Genomic DNA, 18,755 nt, shown 5'->3' on the forward strand with positions numbered 1-18,755 from the left:
TAAAACCGCTTTGGACAGGGAGGCAATAAGCAAATTTAACTCAGGTCTCATAGTGGCCAATTAACTAGTGTGTATAGGAGCCACAGGACTGACAAGGTTGAGGCTGCCAGACTGCTGAGGCCCCATGACCCCCACTCATTAGGCAGATGAAGGTCATGGGGCCCCAGACTTCTTTACAGGCTATCAATATAAGGAAATTATACAATTGGTTGATGCTTGGTAGGGGGAGCTGTCAGGAATGTGTAGAAGATCATAGCCCTGTTCACTTGTTCAAAAACTGGGTATGCAATGCCCAGGTCTAAAGGGAGCAGGAGTGCATCTGCTAGCCTCTCCCCCAGCACTGCTGCATTCCTTAGCTGCTTCCCTCGTCATTCCTGAGTTCAGTGTTTTGTCTGAGGAGGGCAGCACTGATCCTAAGGACATGTCTTCCATGCAATTTAGTTCCCCGGAATGCTAGAAAATACAGTCCCATTATTTCTGGAGTAGACTGGGGAAACAGAACCCATCTCTAAAGAGAACAAAAAGTATTTGATAGTTTCCCCACCATATCCTAAGAGTTCTTGGATTTGGAGAAAGAGGGATAAACAATGGCAGCTAAGAACATAACTAGTTTCACAACTGTGTTTACTGTACAGATATAATTCGAGAGAGATTAGTTAGTGTTTGTCAGTTTGGACAAGAGTATCCTCCACTCTTGCTTTGGAAGCCCTGGGAAGGTAAGAGTAGAGAATAAGGCACCTGTGGCTCTCTAGGTTCTTGGAAATCCTGTCAGGCAACAACCTCCCACTGAGTAGTGCCAACCCAACTCCTTTCTGAGCCAAGGGAATGGACTGGTGAGGCTGGGCAAACAGGTGGCCCAGGGAGTGGAGACTTCAGAGCAGGAGTAGGCCAACTTGGCCCTCCAGTTGTTGCTGAACTACAGCTCCCATCATCCCCAGCTGCAATAAATTGTGGCTGAGGATGATGGGAGTTGTAGTTCAGTAAGAGCTAGAAGGCCAAGAGCTGGGCAAAATCAAACTTGCAGTAAAACCTCTCAGTAAAGCCTGCTGTGTGGAAATGCCCCAGGAGTTAAAATCCCAGTATCTAGTGCAGTATGAGCTAGAGAATGAAAACTCTGGATTTTAAAGCCCAGGATGGTAGCTTGCCTCTGTGTTTAGTTGCTTGCAGAGGAGACAATGTGACTTGCGGGTCAAACCCACCCACCCCCGGATCATATTCCTTTAAATTGTTGGCTCTGGCTTACTGCAGGAACAAAGCTCTCCTGTGAAATACTGAGCTAGTTACCTGCACTTCTGCCAAATCTAGGGCCCCCTCACCTTCTGCTTGCGGATGGGTAGAGAGTGAAGAGGCATGGCAACATGTCACACTGCAGTTACCTTGTAAGTGAAATGCCAATCGGAGATCTAGCTTAGGAGCCCAACACTGGTGCAATAATAGCCTAGTTCTCACTAAAGTGGCAAACCTATATTTGGGCCATATTCATAGAGCTGATTAGATCAGTGCTGTCCAGAGGGGCACAACATGAAGGTGGAGGCTGATAAGAAGATCAGCTAGAAACTGGTTTGAGAGGGAAAATTGAGTCAGTGAGAGATTTGGAACATGAACTGATTTCAGGTTTCCTAATCCACTACCTGTGATGACTGCCGATGGTGACAAATTTACTTCTATGCTTTTGATTCATTCTAGCTACTTACCCTTACTGTAATTACTCCAGGTCAGTCCTTTGAGGGGAAAATATTGGATTGGAATTGGTTTGAGAGGGGAAACGGGAAAGGTGTTTTCACAGATAAAGCCTAAAGTTGTTGCTTTTGTCATTTAAATGTAAAATTTACACTGGCCAGAAAGCTCATTCACATTACAAATGCCTTCCTTTTGTTTTGTGAACATAGTAAGCTGCCTTATACTGAGTCAAACCCCTGGTTCATCTAACTCAGTATTGTCTGCACTGACTGGCAGTAGCTTCAGATAGGTGTGTTTCTCATCCCTACATGGAGATGCCTGGGAATGAGCCTGGGATCTTCTGCGTGCAAAGCTGTGCTGCAGCCCCTCCCTGTGTATTGGCTTAATTAAGCATCAACAGTGATCAGACATTCACACAAAAACAAGGGAGAGAGAGCCTCAGAGACAATTTAGACCTCACATGCAAAAATACCTTCAATTATAGTATTTCAAAAATATTTACATTTTGTTTCCAATTTCTGCATACTTCTGTAGGGAGTCGTTTTATCCTGCTAGAGGGTAGCCAGTTGGATGCCAGTGACTGGTTAAACCCTGCCCAGGTGGTTCTCTTCTCCCAGCAAAACTCTAGTGGGCCCTGGGCCTTGGACTTGTGCGCCCGACGACTTCTTGACCCCTGTGAACATGAGTGTGACCCTGAAACTGGTAGGTGGGTGCAGCATGAAGAATAGCATATCTCTGGTGGGACTGAGAGGTCATGTCTTTCTGTGTCACTAAGAGGATCAAGAGGGCTTCCCCCATGTTCCACAAGCTGCCGGATAAGCATTCGCTGTGAAGTCCCTTGTGTGCAGAACCTTTTCAAACTTGAAACTGTAGAGGGGTGTGAGTAGAAACTTCAGTCTTCATGCAACAGAGTATGCTCTGGTGGCAAAGAAGTTTAGTCCAGCAGATTATCTGAAGACAGTAGGTTGAGTTAAAAAAAAACAAATAAAAGATTTATTAAGAAACTAAAACATCACATACTGAGAGAGACACAGAACATACCCAAACAGGGTATGACTAGCCTTCAACAACAATTGAACAGTTCTAACTGACACTAACTGATAGAGGTGTGCACAAAACTGGAAAACCCAGTTTGGTTCAAATAGAACTGGATTCAAACCAAGTCCTGTTCTGTGCACACTAGAGCCGGGCCTGGTCCAGCTCGAGTCTGAACTGGTTTGGTTCTGGTTGGGGGGTAGGGAGAGGGAATGAATCCCCCCCGCAAAGATGGCAGACTTACCGCCATCACTGGGCTTTGGGTGGTGCTGCCTCTGGGTCACCCAGCCACACAGATGGCCAGTGCTCATGTGTGGTGATGTCCAAAATGGCCACCAGCAGCGCACAGAGGCCCAGAATGGGCCCAAAATAGGCAGTTTGAGACCAGGGGAGGCTGGCAGGGAGAGGGGAGACCTCAGGAGACCTCCTTCCCCAGGAGCCACGGCAGCACCCCCCAAAGCCCAGCAATGGCATTAAGTCCACCATTTGGGGGTGAGGAATTGGTCCCGGACCAGCCCGGTGTGTTCGGCTCAGCCTCGGGTCGAACTGGGCCCGGTGTGGCTTGATGGCAAGCTCTCAGGCCAGGTTAGATTGAATGCGAGCTGGCTCGACCTCGAGCCAGCTTGCACATCCCTACTAACTGACAAAGACAGACCTATTGATATCTCATCATGCCTCTAGTGGCCAGAAGAGGTTGCTGGGGCACTAAGAGCAATGCTTTAGAATTCTCACTTCTAACATTCCTCATTGCTCGAACACAGATCAACAACTCCCATTGTCTCTCGCAATGCAAGAAAACGATCTCTCGGCAATAGCTTTGTGAGGAGATCTACTAACATCTTCTCTGTTGGGCAGTATTTCAGCTCCAAGAGCAGTGTTCCCTCTAAGGTGTGCGCGTGTGCACATGCTCACGTTTTTTGATGTCTGCTCAGTCAATTTTTGATCCCGCTCAGGGTGAATCAGGAAGGTCCCACTCTGAATATATGTGCGCACACACTGCCTTGATACTGCCACCCAGAAAAAAGCTCATTCCGCACACAGATGAAAACAAATAGAGAATACACTGTCCATTAGACCCTTTTCTCGTACATTACGTACATAATGGTATTTTGTCTCAGTGTGCTTTGATCTGGATTTTGTCTTCTCCATTTGTGAAAGCAAATACAACTTTGATTGTCCTCAAACAATTCAGTTGGTTTGGGTTCATCAGCTCCCAAGTCTTGCAACATTTTGTGTATCCATGTCATTTCCTGGCAAGCCTGAGTGGCTGACACGCATTCTGCTTCCATAGAGGAAAAGAGCAACAGTGTTTTGCTTTTGACTACACCAACTAATTGTTCCACCTCCATAAAAGAAGAGGTGCCTACTTGTGGATTTATGAGCTGTTATGTCTTCTGCCCAATCTGCATCCCCATAACCCACTAATCTAGGATTACTATTTGCTGGCAGTCTGTTTGAGATGAGCTGTACCTTTAAGGTACTTACCTAGTCTTTTAACTGAAATCCAATAATTTGTGGTAGGTGTACTCACTTTCCTGCTTAAAATTCTCACAGCGCCAGCAATGTCTGATCTTCGTATTAGTTGGTATACAAGCAACACAATATGCATGATAAGATGACTCACAATTTCTCCTTAAGGGCCTTTGTTTATTGCATAGAAAAGAAAAGCAGATAAAAACAAACATTTCAATGTCAAATATACCAGCTTCAGTGACTGATCTTGTTATTGTGGCAATATATAGAAGTTTCCCTATTGCTTTCCTGTATTGCCCATTGTCTGGAAGAAGCTTGCTGTTTGCTTCTTGCTTCAAGAAGTTAGCTTCCATTGGAGTGCTGACTTCCTTGGCATCTGTAAGACCCAGTCATTCTAAAAAGTCTTTTATATTTTGTTTCTAGTTAAGAAAATAACCTCCATCTTGTTCTCTTTCTGTTTGTGTTCCGAGATAATAGATGTCCCCCAATTGCTTTGCTTCCATTTCTTCATTCAAGTGCTCTACAATTTTATCTTCTCTGTTTTGACAACAAATCATCAAATCATCAACATATATTAGCATATAAGTCCATCTGTTGTCTCTAAACCTTGAATAAAGACAAGAGCCAGCTTTTCCTTGAATAAACTCTTGTTTAACTTTGTATTCCAGGCTCTTACTGCTTGCTTTAGAGACCATAAATGCTCTTTTGGAGTTTACATACAAGTCCCTCCTTACTAGGTTCCTCGAACCCTGGTGTTTGCCTCATGTAAATGTCCTCCTTAATATCCTCATGTAGAAATGCAGTTTTGACATCTAAATAGTCTATGTACATTTCCACCCCACCCCTGTTGCAATACAAAGGAGCATTCCCATAGAAAATTATATTACTACTGGGGCAAATGTTTGATCATAATCCTCACCATATTTTTGAGAATATTCTTTACCTACAAGCCTCACTTTATAGCATCTGATACGGATGTGCATGAATAGATTTTTTCAATTCGATCTGTACCTGAACTGAATCACCCCCAATTAGCTTTCGGTCCAAATCCACCCCGCTGAATCACCCCAGATTCTATTTGTACCCACATTTTCCAAATCTGAATTGATTGATGCAGAAAAGGGGTTCCAGGGGCAAAAGAGTGTGGTAGGTGTTAGTGTCCAATGGATGGAAGCTACCACCCAAATTTCAAAGAAATTTGGCAAAGGGGTGATATTTAACTTTTTTTAAAAAAAGTTTACACATCTTTAAGCTTTCCCCCATAGGGAATAATGGGGATTTCAGCAGCCTCAAAACTCCACATGGGGGGCACCAGGGTGGCCCAGAGTGGGTTGTGGTGGGTGGTAGTGCATCATTTTGCACCAAAGAAGATTATGAATGAACAAAGATGAGCAGTGATAGTGCATTCTAAGTTCAGTCACCATTTTGCACCAAAAATGATGAATAAAATCTTTGTTCAGTCATAATCTTCTTTGATTCAAAATGATGAATGAACTTAGAATCCACTCTCATTTCCCACCAAAGACTCTACTCTCAGGACACCTCCAACGTTGAAAACAACAAAACCCAGTACCCCATGAGCTTGTGGTTTGGGGGGTGGTTGGCACCCTATGTGCACTACACCACCACCTGCTCTGGGCCACCCTGGTGACCCTCAAGTGGTGTTATGGAGCTGCTGAAATCCCCATTATTCCCTATGGGGGGGAAAGCCAACAAAAAAATAAATCACTCCTTTCACCAATTTCTTTGAAATCTGGGTGGTAGCAGGCACCCATTGGGGCACTACCACCCAATCCACTCTTCTGTCCCTGGAACCCCTTTTCTGCCACAAAGACATGCCAACTTAAAAAAAATTGTAAATAATCACTGCTTTGTCCAATTTCTTTGAAATTTAGGTGGTAGCTTCAGCCTATTGGGTACTACCACCCAACCCACTGTGGCCACAAAATGAAGGTCTGGATCCCCAAATTTTTTCGGGTCTGAATCTGGGTGATTTGTTTTGTACCCAAATCTGGGCAGTTGAGCACAGGGGTGATTTGTTTTGTCTACAAATCGCCCAAATCAGCTAGATTTGGGTAGAAATCATTTTGTACCCGAATTGATTTGCACATCCCTAGCGTCTGACATATCCTTCTGCATCATGCTTCACTTTGAGAACCCATTTGCACCCTACAGTTTTTCTTCCCATAGGCAACTCTGTAAGTATCCAAGTATTATTTTTATGTAGAGATTGGATGTCTTCTTCTTCAGCTTTTCTCCAATAGCAAGCTTGGTCAACTGGCATTTTATCAAGATCTGCCCATGTACTATATGAGTCATATAGTATATGAGAGTCTTTTTGCTGGAACACCTTTGTTGGTTCTTGCTGAGTATCTTATCTCTGAATGAAATTATGTTTTCATTTTGCTCTGGATAGTTAGTTGGCAGAATAATTATATCAACTTCTGTCTTTGATTTTTTCTTGTTCAGGCTTCTTTTGCCTCTGAATGTCCAGCTTTAATAGCTGGTACTTCATCAGTTGCTGGCTTTTCTTTTTCATCAAAATACACCTTATTTATTTATTTATTTATTTATTTATTTATTTATTTATTTATTTATTTAGTGTTCCACCCCAAACTTTTGTCTCTGGGCGGTTTACAATAACATAAAACCAGTTAAAAACATATACAAAAACTTAAAAACAATTTAACAATTTAAAAATAACCAGAGATTAAAACCCCAAAATATTAGGAAGCTGAGAAAGCTTGGGCGAAAAGATGGGTTTTCTGGTGTTTTTTGAAAATTGCCAGAGATGGGGAGGATTGTATCTCAGCAGGGAGTGCATTCCACAATCTCAGGGCAGTGAACAAGAAGGCCCGTCTCTGTGTAGCCACCAAACGAGTTGGCAGTAACTGGAGACGGACCTCCTCAGATGACCTCAATGGGCGGTGGGGCGTGTACTGAAGACGCTCTCTTAGATACCCAGGGCCTAAGCCATTTAGGGCTTTGTAAGTTATAACTAGCACTTTGTATTTTGTCCGGAAACCTATTGGCAGCCAGTGTAACTCCATCAGTAAAGGAGTAACATGGTCTCTCCGAGATGACCCAGAGACCAACCTGGCTGCCGCGTTCTGAACCAACTGAAGTTTCCGGACTACGTACAAAGGCAGCCCCACATAGAGTGCATTACAAAAGTCAAGTCTGGAGGTTACCAACAGTTTTGAGGTCGTTGCAGGGTGCAGCTGGCATATCAGCCGAAGCTGATAGAAAGCACCCCTGGCCACCGCCTCAACCTGAGAAACCAGGGAGAGGTGTGAATCCAGAAGTACTCCCAGACTGCGAACCTGTTCCTTTTGGGGAAGTGTGACCCCATCTAGAACAGGCAGATCAAAATCGTCTCTAGAGTTCTGACCCCGCACAATAAGTACCTCCATCTTATCTGGATTCAGCTTCAGCTTATTCTCCCGATAATATTACACATTTTTAATGGTTTATGTGGCAAGATCAAGTATTCTATACCCTTGACATCCTGGTGCATAGCCAGCTAATATCCCTTCCTCACACCTGCAGTTGAATTTGGTTCCTTTAAACTGTAGTAGATAGGCAAATGCTTTTAAGCTGAAAACGCTAATATAATCCATATTAGGCTTCTTTCCATGCCACAGTTCAAATGGTGTTGTGTTTATAACTTTAGTAGGCAATGTGTTTTGTAGATAAGTAGCAGTCATTATTGCCTCTCTTGAAAACTTACTGTGCAGTCCTGCATCCAGCAGCATGCATCTGGCCATTTCTATTAAAAACCTATCCTTTTCTTTCTGCAATGCTGTTTAGTTCTGGAGTATGTGGCATCGTCATTTGATGTGCCATGCCTGCCTTTTTCAGATATTCAGTTATCTCACTTCCTTCCAAGCTTATTGCAAACATACTTCTTCATTACCCTAGTTCAAATCTCCATTCAGCCATGTTTCTTGCTGGGTGACTCTGGGCCAGTCACGTCTCTCTCAGCCTAACCTACTTCTCAGGGTTGTTGTGAGGAGGTTCCTTGGAGGAAGAGTTTAATATAAAATGTAAATAATAATAATAATAAATAAATAAGTTCTCTGGAACCAGGGGAGGGTATTTTATCCCCACGGCCTTAAAACCTTTTCAAGAGAAATCATTGGCATGGTTACTGTATGGTGCCCAACTGGGTCCTTATCCAGCTCTGTCCCCCCTAGAAGTGGTGCAGTCTAAATTCATGAGAGCAATATTTCAGACACGTAAGTGCACCTCTAACGCGAGGCTCAGATTGGAGGCAGGTCTCATTAGAGTTGAGGCCAGATGTTGGCAAATGGCGCTGTTTTATTGGTTGAGGGTTTTTTCCTCAGACACCGGGCTGAACCACTTAGTATTAGAGGATTCTTATCAGTCGACCTGGAAGTGTGCTCTGAACCAAAAGATGATTGCCTTGGGCCTTGATCAGTCTGCCTTGCTTATGCAAAGTTTGGAGACAGCTAGGAAGCTCATTAAACAGAGACTAGAGGATATTGAGAGACAAATGGATATAGCAAGGGCACCTGACTTTCAGAGCCAGGAATCAGTCAGGTATAGTTTGGCACCAGCATCCTATCTCACTATCTTGGAGGTGCCCCCACTTCGAAGAGTTTTTACTCTGGCAAGATGCAATGCCCTGCCTTCAGCCCTCTTAGAGGGCAGATATAGAAGGACTCCCTATGGGGAGAGGCTCTGCCCATGTGGGGAGGGTCAAGTGGCAACAGTCACCCATGTGCTATTGGAATGTTTTTTCTATAGAGACCTGCTTCGGGATCTCATTTACCCTTTGATGGCTAAATGCCCAGGTCTTGATTCTCCTCAGATGATTGGCAGGCTGTTGGAAGCTAGTAATTCCAGTACCACCAGACAGGTAGCTAAATTTTGTAGCGCAGCCCTCCATTTGCGTAAGAGCTTAATAATGGGGAAATAGGTGATGGATTTAAGGCCAGAGCAACTTTTGTAGCTACAGTGTGGCTAACTGCAGGTGGGCACACAGGTATTGGGATAACTTGTATATCATCAGTCAATCTAACAACTAAATTTTCCCAAGCTCCTGAATTGTTTAACCCCTCTCAGATTCAGGAGTCGGGAAGGCAATTGTTTGAGTTTTGATTTGTGTGTAATAATCTCATAAATAGGAAATATTGCTGTCTCATTTTGTTCTTAGTTATGTACGGTATTTTAGTAGTACTTTCAGTACCTTGATCTATGTTCAGGAGGACTTTTTAAAAATTATTTGGTTTTACTGTTTGTAGTAGAAGTTTGTTTGTATTCTCTTCTACATTTGTTTTAATCTCATGCTGGTCGCTGACCAAAATAAAGAGATTTGATTTGATTTGTGTAATGGTTAGAGTGCATTTTTAAAAAAAACAAAAAATAAAATAAAATAAGTAGCTCACCTTTATCTGTGATAAAACATTGTTTTCCTTTGAATTTCACCACATAACCTTTCTCTGTAGCATATTTAACCAACTGGACTCAAGTGTGGGCACAAACAATGCATCCTTAACCATCAGTTTCACTGCTTCTCCTTGTTGCAGTTTGCAGTGTAGCTTTGTAAAACCTCTGCCTTCAGCAATCCTCTGCTTCCCATCCACTAGGAAAATGGGAACCTTATAATTTGTGTCCTACTAAGTACATTTTTCTCTAATCAAATTGCTGGTTGTTCCTGAATCAATACAAATTCCAGCATTACATTTCATAGAACTAGCTCTTAAATTCTTCTCCGAATTAGCAGCATACGTTTTATATTTGTCAGGTTTATTATCACCTTACTTCCATTCATTTTTCTTTCTATACCTAGGTGACTCACTCCTCTTGAAATGTTGTTTCACCTCCTTTTTAGCTGCAGATTTGTTGTTCTGAAGATATTGAACTTTCATGTGTCTGGGACTCTCACAGACAAAACACTTTTTGTTCTTTTGATACATTTTAAATATATTTTCTTTACTTGACTTTAGTTGCTACCCATTGCCTCTGTGCAAATTGAAGTCTTCAAAACAGTATTACAAACTCCAGACTTAAATAATCTTTGCCTTCTAATACATTTACAATAGATACACAATGCTTAAGAAGACTGTCCAATAACAATCCAATCTGAACCATATCAGGCAAAATTACTCCCTGTGCTTGCAACTATAATGGAGTCTCCAACATCTTAGACAGATCCTCTCCCTCTTTTAATTTCTTAAACATCTTTATAACTTGATGCACTTTGGAGACTGCTGACATTCTTCATACAACTTCTTTAGAGTCTCCCGTATGTCCTTTGCATGCCATTTATTTTTTAAGCGCAGCAATATAGAGTCACTCACCAATAAACAAATCATCCCAGTGGCTTTATCATCTGCACTGTCCCTGGCTTGTCTTTTTTCTCCTTCTCAGACAGGAACAGGGTCTGTGTGTAAGACCCTGCTGATTCCATAGCTTTTTAGGAGCATCTCCATTTTGAAAGACCACAGCTCAAAATCTGTACCTTGTAATTTCTCAATCCTCTTTAGCACTTGCCCTGTCTTCATCTTTGAGAAAGCCTTGTTTTCTTATTCAGGCCAATTACTTTCTTCACCAGTCTCAGAGCTCTGGGTCCATAACCCACCCTGTTGAGGGGTGTAAGAAGAAACATGAAAGTCCTCACACAGCAGAGTATGTTCTGGTGGTAAAGAAGTTTAACTCAAGAGATTATCTGAAGACAGTAAGTTGAGTTAAAAAAACAAAACAAGTAAAGATCTATTAAGAAACTAAAACATATCATACTGTGAGAGACATAGAACAACATGCCCAAAAATGCACTAGGCTTTAACTTCAAACCTGTAATTTCAGATAATGTGGCAAAGTTCTGTTTCATGGCGTTGAAGTTCCGTAAAGACTGTATTAGTAATTTGAACAGTTTGTGATTTTGTAAACTTTGAAATTTCTTGAATTTTCTTATTAATGTTATTAATTGTTAATCTGGTCTGTGACCGCAATAAACTTACTACTACAACCACTAGGCTTTAACAACCATTCTGATTCTGACCAACACAGACTTATCTGTTATTCTCATCATGCCTCTAGTGGCCAGAAGAGATTACTGTGGTGGCTAAGAGTAATGCTTTAGAATTTTCACTTCTAACAGAAACTCCCTCCACAGGGTGACAACAAAAGTCATATGAACATATGAAAAGTCATATGAAGCTGCTTTATCCCGAGTTGGATCATTGGTCTGTCTAGCCCAATATATGATAGGCAGCAACTCCATGATCTCAAGTGAATCTTTCCAAACAGCTGCTACTTGAGATACTATAACTGGAAATGCCAGGGACTGAACCTCAGAATATACATATATGCAAAGCATGTGCTCAGTTAGGAGAGCTTTGATCTCTCTCTCTTTTTAAATAAAAGCACCAAATGCTAAGAGACCCCACCTGCTGCTTTGACAGGCACCATTCATGTACTCTCTGGTTCCACCCCCTGAACTTAAAGAATTGAGCCTCAGGAGACTAGGCAGCCATAATGCTTCTCCTGACCAGCAATCTTCCCCTTCCTTTGCAACTGTGACGCACTTCTTTGCTCCGCTCCACATTCCACTACAGATCTGGTGTTCCATTTATTCACAGCCATCTGCCATGGCAGCTGCTAACCCCAGCAGGCTTCTCAGAGGGAGGGCGTTAAGCACCATCATGGGGGTTCTTTCCAGATTCACAGGTTTTTGTCTATGTTGTGAAAAAAGTGCCGAGAGAGAGAGAGAGAGAGCGCTAGCTCACTCTTCTTGCACCTTTTATTCTTTTGGCTATACTGTATTCTGACTCTATTGTAGTGTAGATCCTGGCTTTCTTGAGGAACGTTAGCCCTGGAGGCTTGATCCTGACCCCAGACCAAGCTGCCAGACCTTCCTCAGACAAAAGCAACATCTAGTTCTCTATGTCCTGTTATGCAGGGGAAGATTTCAACCTCAAACCAGGCACCAGCTCTTCATTCACTGTCCAGCCAAAAGGCAGCTGGTTAGAAGAAAGTACAGGTCCTTCAAGCCAGCAAACAGAAATGCCGAAGCCAGAGTTGCTCCAGCCTGTTCAGCTTTGGTTCCCTTCTAAATTATTCTTCTTTCTGCCCCCACTCAGCAGTAACTCTTTGTATCAAAGCAGAGTTCCTTGACCACACTCACAGGCATATAGCCTCTGCTGTGTATGAAAATGGGGTACTAAACCAACACTGGCATTGGAAAGAGGAACAGTCACTCCCACAGATCAATGATGAATCAAGGAAGGGATCTTCTGCTAGAAAGCATTCAACCACCCATATCTTGACTGGTGGCAGGAGGAAGGCTTTACCTGCTCCAAGGTTCCTGAACTTTGCACTCCTTTTACGGGTGTTCTACATCCCCAGGGGGAAGTAAGTTTAAGAATCCCACAGATTAAGAACTCCTGCTCTATGCAGAACCCTCCTAGGCAGAGAATAAAGTGATCTGAACAGTGATCAGCCCACAGCTACCCACCTTCTACTAACATCTGGGCTATATTCCTGGAATGTGCAGTATGGTGGAGGCTGCCCTTGAAAAGCATGTGTGAATCACACCACTGGTGCTGAATGCAGCAGCCATTTGTTAACTAGGGCTGACCACTGGGAGAGCGCTAAAATACCTCTACTGGCTGCCTCTTGTTTCTGTGCTCAGTTCAAAGTGCTGCCTTTGTCCTAAGGTGGCATTGGACCCAGCCTTCTCCCACATGAACTTGCCAGCCCTCTAAGATCCTTTTCAGAGGCCTTTCTTCAGGCATCCTGCCTTTGGAGGTTTAATGGGTGGCAACAGGAGTGGGACTTTTTTCTATGGTAACATCTGAATTATGAAAGTGCCTCCCTGAAAATGCTCATCTGGCATCTTCTCTGTTATCCTTTTTAGGTGCCAGGCAAAGTCTCTCATGCTTTTCATGGGTGTCTGCAGGATTTTTTCCAGGGGTGTGGCAAAGGCTGCAATCCTATACCCATTTATCTGGGAGTAAGCCCCAGTGAATTCAGTGTGACTGGCTCAGTTTGGGGGTGGGGTGCAGTTGCGCCCCTTGCCCCCTCCTCCAGATACCTATGTTTAATGGCATTTAATGAAACCTGACACCCTTTTGCCTTTCTGCTGTTGGTGTCTGAATTTTTATTTTTACCTTTGGCTACATTTCTTTGATCTGCTTTCCATTTATTTGTTGAAGTAGTATTTGTGAGTTTAGATTTTTGTTTGTTAGAAGCTGCCTTGAGGTTGTTTATGAAAGGCAAGGTAAAAATACCTTAAGCCAATCTAGAAGAACTGATGACGTCTAGTGTATGAATCTGCTGGGCCTGCTGTGCTCTTCAGTCTGAGCAACAGGTCATCTGAGGAAGCCTCTTGACTCATCCTCAGGCCTTGCAATTCCCACCCATCTCCCACCACTTGTCCTGCCTGGAGGTATATCCTGCGCACTCTGCTCTACTGGATCTTCCATCAGCCATAGATAGACATATGCTTCTCCTCCATCACATTTGTTTACTCCTTAAAAAAAAAAAACCAGTCACCCCTTCTTCATATCCTCCCACATTTTGTAGATAAAAGTAGGGACACTCCTCTGTATAAGTGGATGGGGGTAGGGACAGAATGGACCGGTGGATAATGACCTGTTGGACAATGTTGGGATGCCAACAAGAAGAGGCCACGTTTCAAGGTGCTTGTGAATATTTGTGGATGTTGTATGAGAAGCCCAACATGCTTTGGCTAAAAAAGGCAATTAGTCACTTCTAATGACTAGGCCAAGATCAGTCCGTGAATTCATGGCACAGAATTTTAAACCAGAAATGACAGTTAGTTAATAATTGAGTGCCTTTGAGCATATGCAGAATGCCTTTCCCTTGTGACCAAGAAACTGCAGGTTCCTCTCTCCTAATATACTTAGAATTAAGAAACAGAGTTTTCAGAATGATTCCATAACTCTCACACAGGTTAAAGCCTCAGCACGTCTGTCTTTAGAAATTAAGCACTAATCCAACCTCCACTGCCAGCAGCTATAGTCAGAGAATACATTCGTCTAACTCTATTCCACAATCCACTCCTCGTTTTCTCTCCTCCTTCCAGCAAGCCTTAATATAAACAGAGGTCCGGAAGCAGCTTGCCTAGGGAGCTAGATGCTGTTCATTTGAATCCCTGCTGGTATGTTTCCCGGACTATGGGAAATACCTATATTGGGCAGCAGCGATATAGGAAGGTGCTGAAAGGCATCATCTCATACTGCACAGGGAAATGGCACTGGTAAACCCCTCCTGTATTCTACCAAGAAAACCACATGGCTTTGTGGTCAACAGGAGTCAACACCGACGTGAAGGCACAATCTTTCCTTTTTTTTCTTTTGTTTTCATAGCCCTCCCTATCTCTTTTCTTTTTATAGGCAAGTTTTCCCTGTCTGATCTCAACCACCATAATTAATCTGTGCTAAGGCCTTCTCAGGACACAGCCCAGGAACTTGTTGTCAGTAACCTGGCTGAATACTGGATTATGGGAAGAACAGAACAGTATCACTGAGCATATACAGAGTGCCTCCCCACAACACCCTCCCCAACAATTCTGTCAGCTCACTTCACAAAATAAAGATTTCATTTATCTTCTGTTTTTTAATAAGGTACTAACACCGAAGACAACACTTCTCATTTTGATGTTTTCATTTTTGATGTTGATGAAATCAACTTTCATCTTGATGTTTTGTTAGCAGATGATGGGAGAAAATGGTAAGCGGAAGAAAGGATTTCCTTTGCCCAAATTCCTCCCTCCCTCTTAAAACTTTCTGTTCCAGATCCATCTTTTTTTTCTCCAATCTCAGGACCAGACTAGGTGTGATGGGGCAACTGTCCGTGTGTCTGTCCCATTTATATGTGCAGCACAAGCATGGGGCCAATGGCAATGGCAGTTTTCCTCTTGGAGCAAATTAGTAGGGGTGAGGTGGCGGGAATTATATTGGAATGGCAGCACAAAGGGAAAGGATTAACCCCCTCTCCTTGTCCCCATGCACTGTTATCCCAGTCCTGATTGTCACTTCTAATGACTGCTTTTTTGAAAAAGGGAAGACCTCACACGCATACAAGGCCAAAGTACAAGTTTAACATAACATGTAGTTTAGCCCTTATATACATGAATTATGATACTGGCCATTTATTTTTGGTTCCTCTCTTAATAATCCCAAACACAGGATTTGTCTTTTTTTCATTATTGCTGCACACTGAATCAATAGGCACACTGAATCACAACCTTAAAGTTTCTCTTCTGGATCGCCACAGCTCATTCATTATTTCCCTGTCTTTTTTGTTCTTCCACTTCTAGGTGAGTGCCTTTGCTATGAAGGTTACATGAAGGACCCAGTGCACAAACACCTCTGCATCAGGAACGAATGGGGCACAAACCAAGGGTAGGTGAATCTTAAGAATTATTTATTGGCCTGAACAGACAGTTCAGGATGTCAGGGGTGTGGCACTGGGCATTTGAGGACAGGTTCTGGAAGGGTTTATTCTTTTTCTGCATTTGAGGGTGCACTCTGGGAGGTTTATCATCATGTTGCAGTTACTATGGACCAAGAGAAAATAAATGATAAATAGCTAAGGGGACATACTGTGGAATAGGGCAGGGATGTGGGCAAGTTTAGAAGGGAACCAGAAAGAAGGTCAAAGAGATGAAGCAAGAGCCAAGGGGAGCCCGACTGTTCTAGCCTAAAGGCTCTGCTAATTTCTAGGGAGCAAGTTTATCTTCTGCATAATTCCAGGGCTGTGAAAGTGCACCATGTTTGTTTCCTAAAAGGAGAGGTCCCTACAAGGCCCTCCTCATGAATCCAAAGATGGTCCCCACAAGGCCCCCCCGCCACTGTCCCCACAAGGCCCTCCTCTTGAATCCAAAGATTGCGGTGGAATCCAATTATGAAATGAACTCACTTGCCCTGCTCTTCAAAATTGCCTTGAAAAGTAGGTATGCATTGAGGGATTTGTAGTGAATCCATAAAACCCTGCTATCTTCTGACCAGAATTCCACGTCTGTCTGAGAATCAGCAGTTGTAGGCCATTGCCAAAGTATGAAAGCAAATGTGAGTACTGTTATCAATGGCATCATTTTAAATGTGCAGATAAAGAAAGAGCACACTTCCCCCTAGTGTTCAGTGGCAGCTTATACAGAAGACAAAGCTTCCAGGAGCATCCCTGAACCTCCAAAGCAGTGGTCCTTAACATGGGGTCCACCAGATGTTCTTGAACTTCGACTTCCAGCATACCCTGCCACAATAAATTGTAGTTCAGTAACATCTGACAGCCCCCATGACAGCCAGCGTGGTGTAGTGGTTAGAGTGCTGGGCTAGGGCCGGGGAGACCCAAGTTCAAATCCCCGTTCAGCCATGATACTTTCTGGGTGACTCTGGGCCAGTCACTTCTCTCTCAGCCTAACCTGCTTCACAGGGTTGTTGTGAGGAGAAACTTAAGTATGTAGTACTTAAATATGTAGTACTCTGGGCTCCTTGGAGGAAGAGCGGGATATAAATGTAAAATAATAAAGATGATGATGATGATGATAAGAACCAGTGCTTTAAAGGCAATGAGGTTTCCAGGTCATTGCCTCAAGGCTGCAAGTGTGAGTGTGTACACGTTGTATTTTAGATTGCTTTTCTTAGAAGTATCCAAAGTAGTGTAGATATTGGGGTGGGTGTGTATAAACATCAAAAATAATTTTATTTAGAAACAGTTGTTTTTAAAAAATGCAATCTACAAACATCAATAAACAAGAATCATCAGCTTGTTTAAAAACAGCAACTCATAAAATGGTAGGAAATAAAATCACAGCCCAACCACAGCGAGGGCTAAATGAATGCCTTGTGCCCTGCCTCCTGTGAGGCAAATTTGAGTCCTGTTGGCCTTGGCGGGATGATTGTTAACCCATGCAGCAGCTACAGGCTCCTCTTCAAGCCACTTTCTGCAAAGGTGGGATTTGGGAGGTGCCATAGTTGCATTTCTTTTTGCATGTGCAAGGCTCTCTCTGCCTAAGAGCTTAGAAAGCTGTTGTCAGTTGGAAATACAGTACTGAGTTAGATGGTTTGACTCAGTGTAAGGCAACATCATACATTTATCTCAGTTTTACATTCTGTCAACCATGACAGGTCAAGAAACTAAACACTATCACTGCTTCTTCAAGTGAGACTAAAAAAAGCACTCCGCCCAGAGGTGCACCTAGGTAAATTTGGAACCTGGACCTCAAGGCCTTTTCCCACCCCTTGCCCCATCACAAGAAAAGCATCATCCCCGTACATACATACACACACACACAGCATGACACATGCAGAATTTTTTAAACATGGGTTCTTGAGGTCCCAAACAGCATCTGAACTCACAAGAATGTAAGGATTTAAAACAAGTAATGATAAATCTATGCAAACATGCATTAGCAGAAACATTTCAATATGCTTTTTAACATATTCCCATCCCACTTTATTTCCCTACTCCAGGTACCATATTTTGCATAGACGATCCTGCCACTTAAATTAGCTGAATGTATTACTTTTCACACCACAATGTGCTCAGGGAAAGGTTGGAACATTTCTGTGGGGGGATATTTTTAGAAGAAATTCTGAATCAGACACTCACTGACCTCAGAACTGCAATATAATTCTGATAGATCCTTTCTAATAGTGCAGTAAGAGGCATAAATGTCACCAACTGATTCCACATAACACTAAAAATCTATTGAGAGGGACGTGCTGAGGAGGGGAATGACACCTTACCTAGATTCATCTGCATGGTCAGGCCCTACTTTTTATATGTGTTTTTTAAAATCCTCCAAACTTCAAAGAGCCACCATTCCAGTGACACTAGGGAAGCTTTGGTTCAAACAATAACAACATTAAAAGCTGGCAGGCAGCAGCCACAACAACTTTCATTCATTTAGAAGCGAACACCCCAAAAGATCTGATTACAATGCCATTGTCAGGTGACTACCACCACCCAAAAGTGGGTTTCTTAAAGGAGACAAAGAGGAGAGAAAGTGCTATGCACAATTCTTCAGTTTTAAATCAGATACTCCAGAAAGTGACTTACTTAAATACCATCTGCCTCTCCTATCCCAGTCAGGCAAAGAAGAGGACTAGTTCTTTCTCTCTGCATTGCACACAGATGCAGCTTTGGAGGATTTGTCCACAGCAGAATGTCTCAGCAACAGATGATGGCACTCCAGTTTGGGCCACCCCACTCTGCCCAATATGCTAGCAATAATCCCCGCCCTCTCTCTCACTCACACACCTTGCCAGCCAAATGCCACCTTTTCCCTACAGATGATTGGGGAATCAGGAGAGTCACTTCCTCCCCCCCCCCCCGCCACTGCTAGAGGGAGAAGCAGAGGATCGCCCTGTTCAACAGGCTGGCTGAAGCTGTGGAGCGCCCCTCCTCTGGCTAGGCTGAACTGGGAAGCGAAGGAAGCCACCTGGAGAACTGGGCTGTAGGGCTTGGAGTGGGAGGGGGCAGAGCAGCAGCAGCAGCAGCACTTGACCGGTGTGTGGGGGAGGACTTGGCCCCACCTTGCTCTCCCTGCTCCACTCTGCTCCTTGCGGAGC

General features: G+C 43.3%; 1 protein-coding gene across 5 annotated transcripts in view; it reads left to right on the top strand.

Annotated features, from left to right (window-relative positions):
* Positions 1-18,755, top strand: part of ASTN1 (astrotactin 1) — a 335,633-nt gene that overhangs the window by 159,811 nt on the left and 157,067 nt on the right. For all 5 annotated transcript variants that reach the window (XM_053243588.1, XM_053243584.1, XM_053243587.1 and 2 more), the window contains exons 7-8: positions 2,215-2,382; positions 15,500-15,584. In XM_053243588.1, the coding sequence (XP_053099563.1) occupies positions 2,215-2,382; positions 15,500-15,584 (253 nt within the window). The remainder of the gene's footprint in view (positions 1-2,214; positions 2,383-15,499; positions 15,585-18,755) is intronic.

Source organism: Hemicordylus capensis, chromosome 4, assembly GCF_027244095.1.
Source record: "Hemicordylus capensis ecotype Gifberg chromosome 4, rHemCap1.1.pri, whole genome shotgun sequence".
NCBI classification, from domain to species: Eukaryota; Metazoa; Chordata; class Lepidosauria; order Squamata; family Cordylidae; genus Hemicordylus; species Hemicordylus capensis.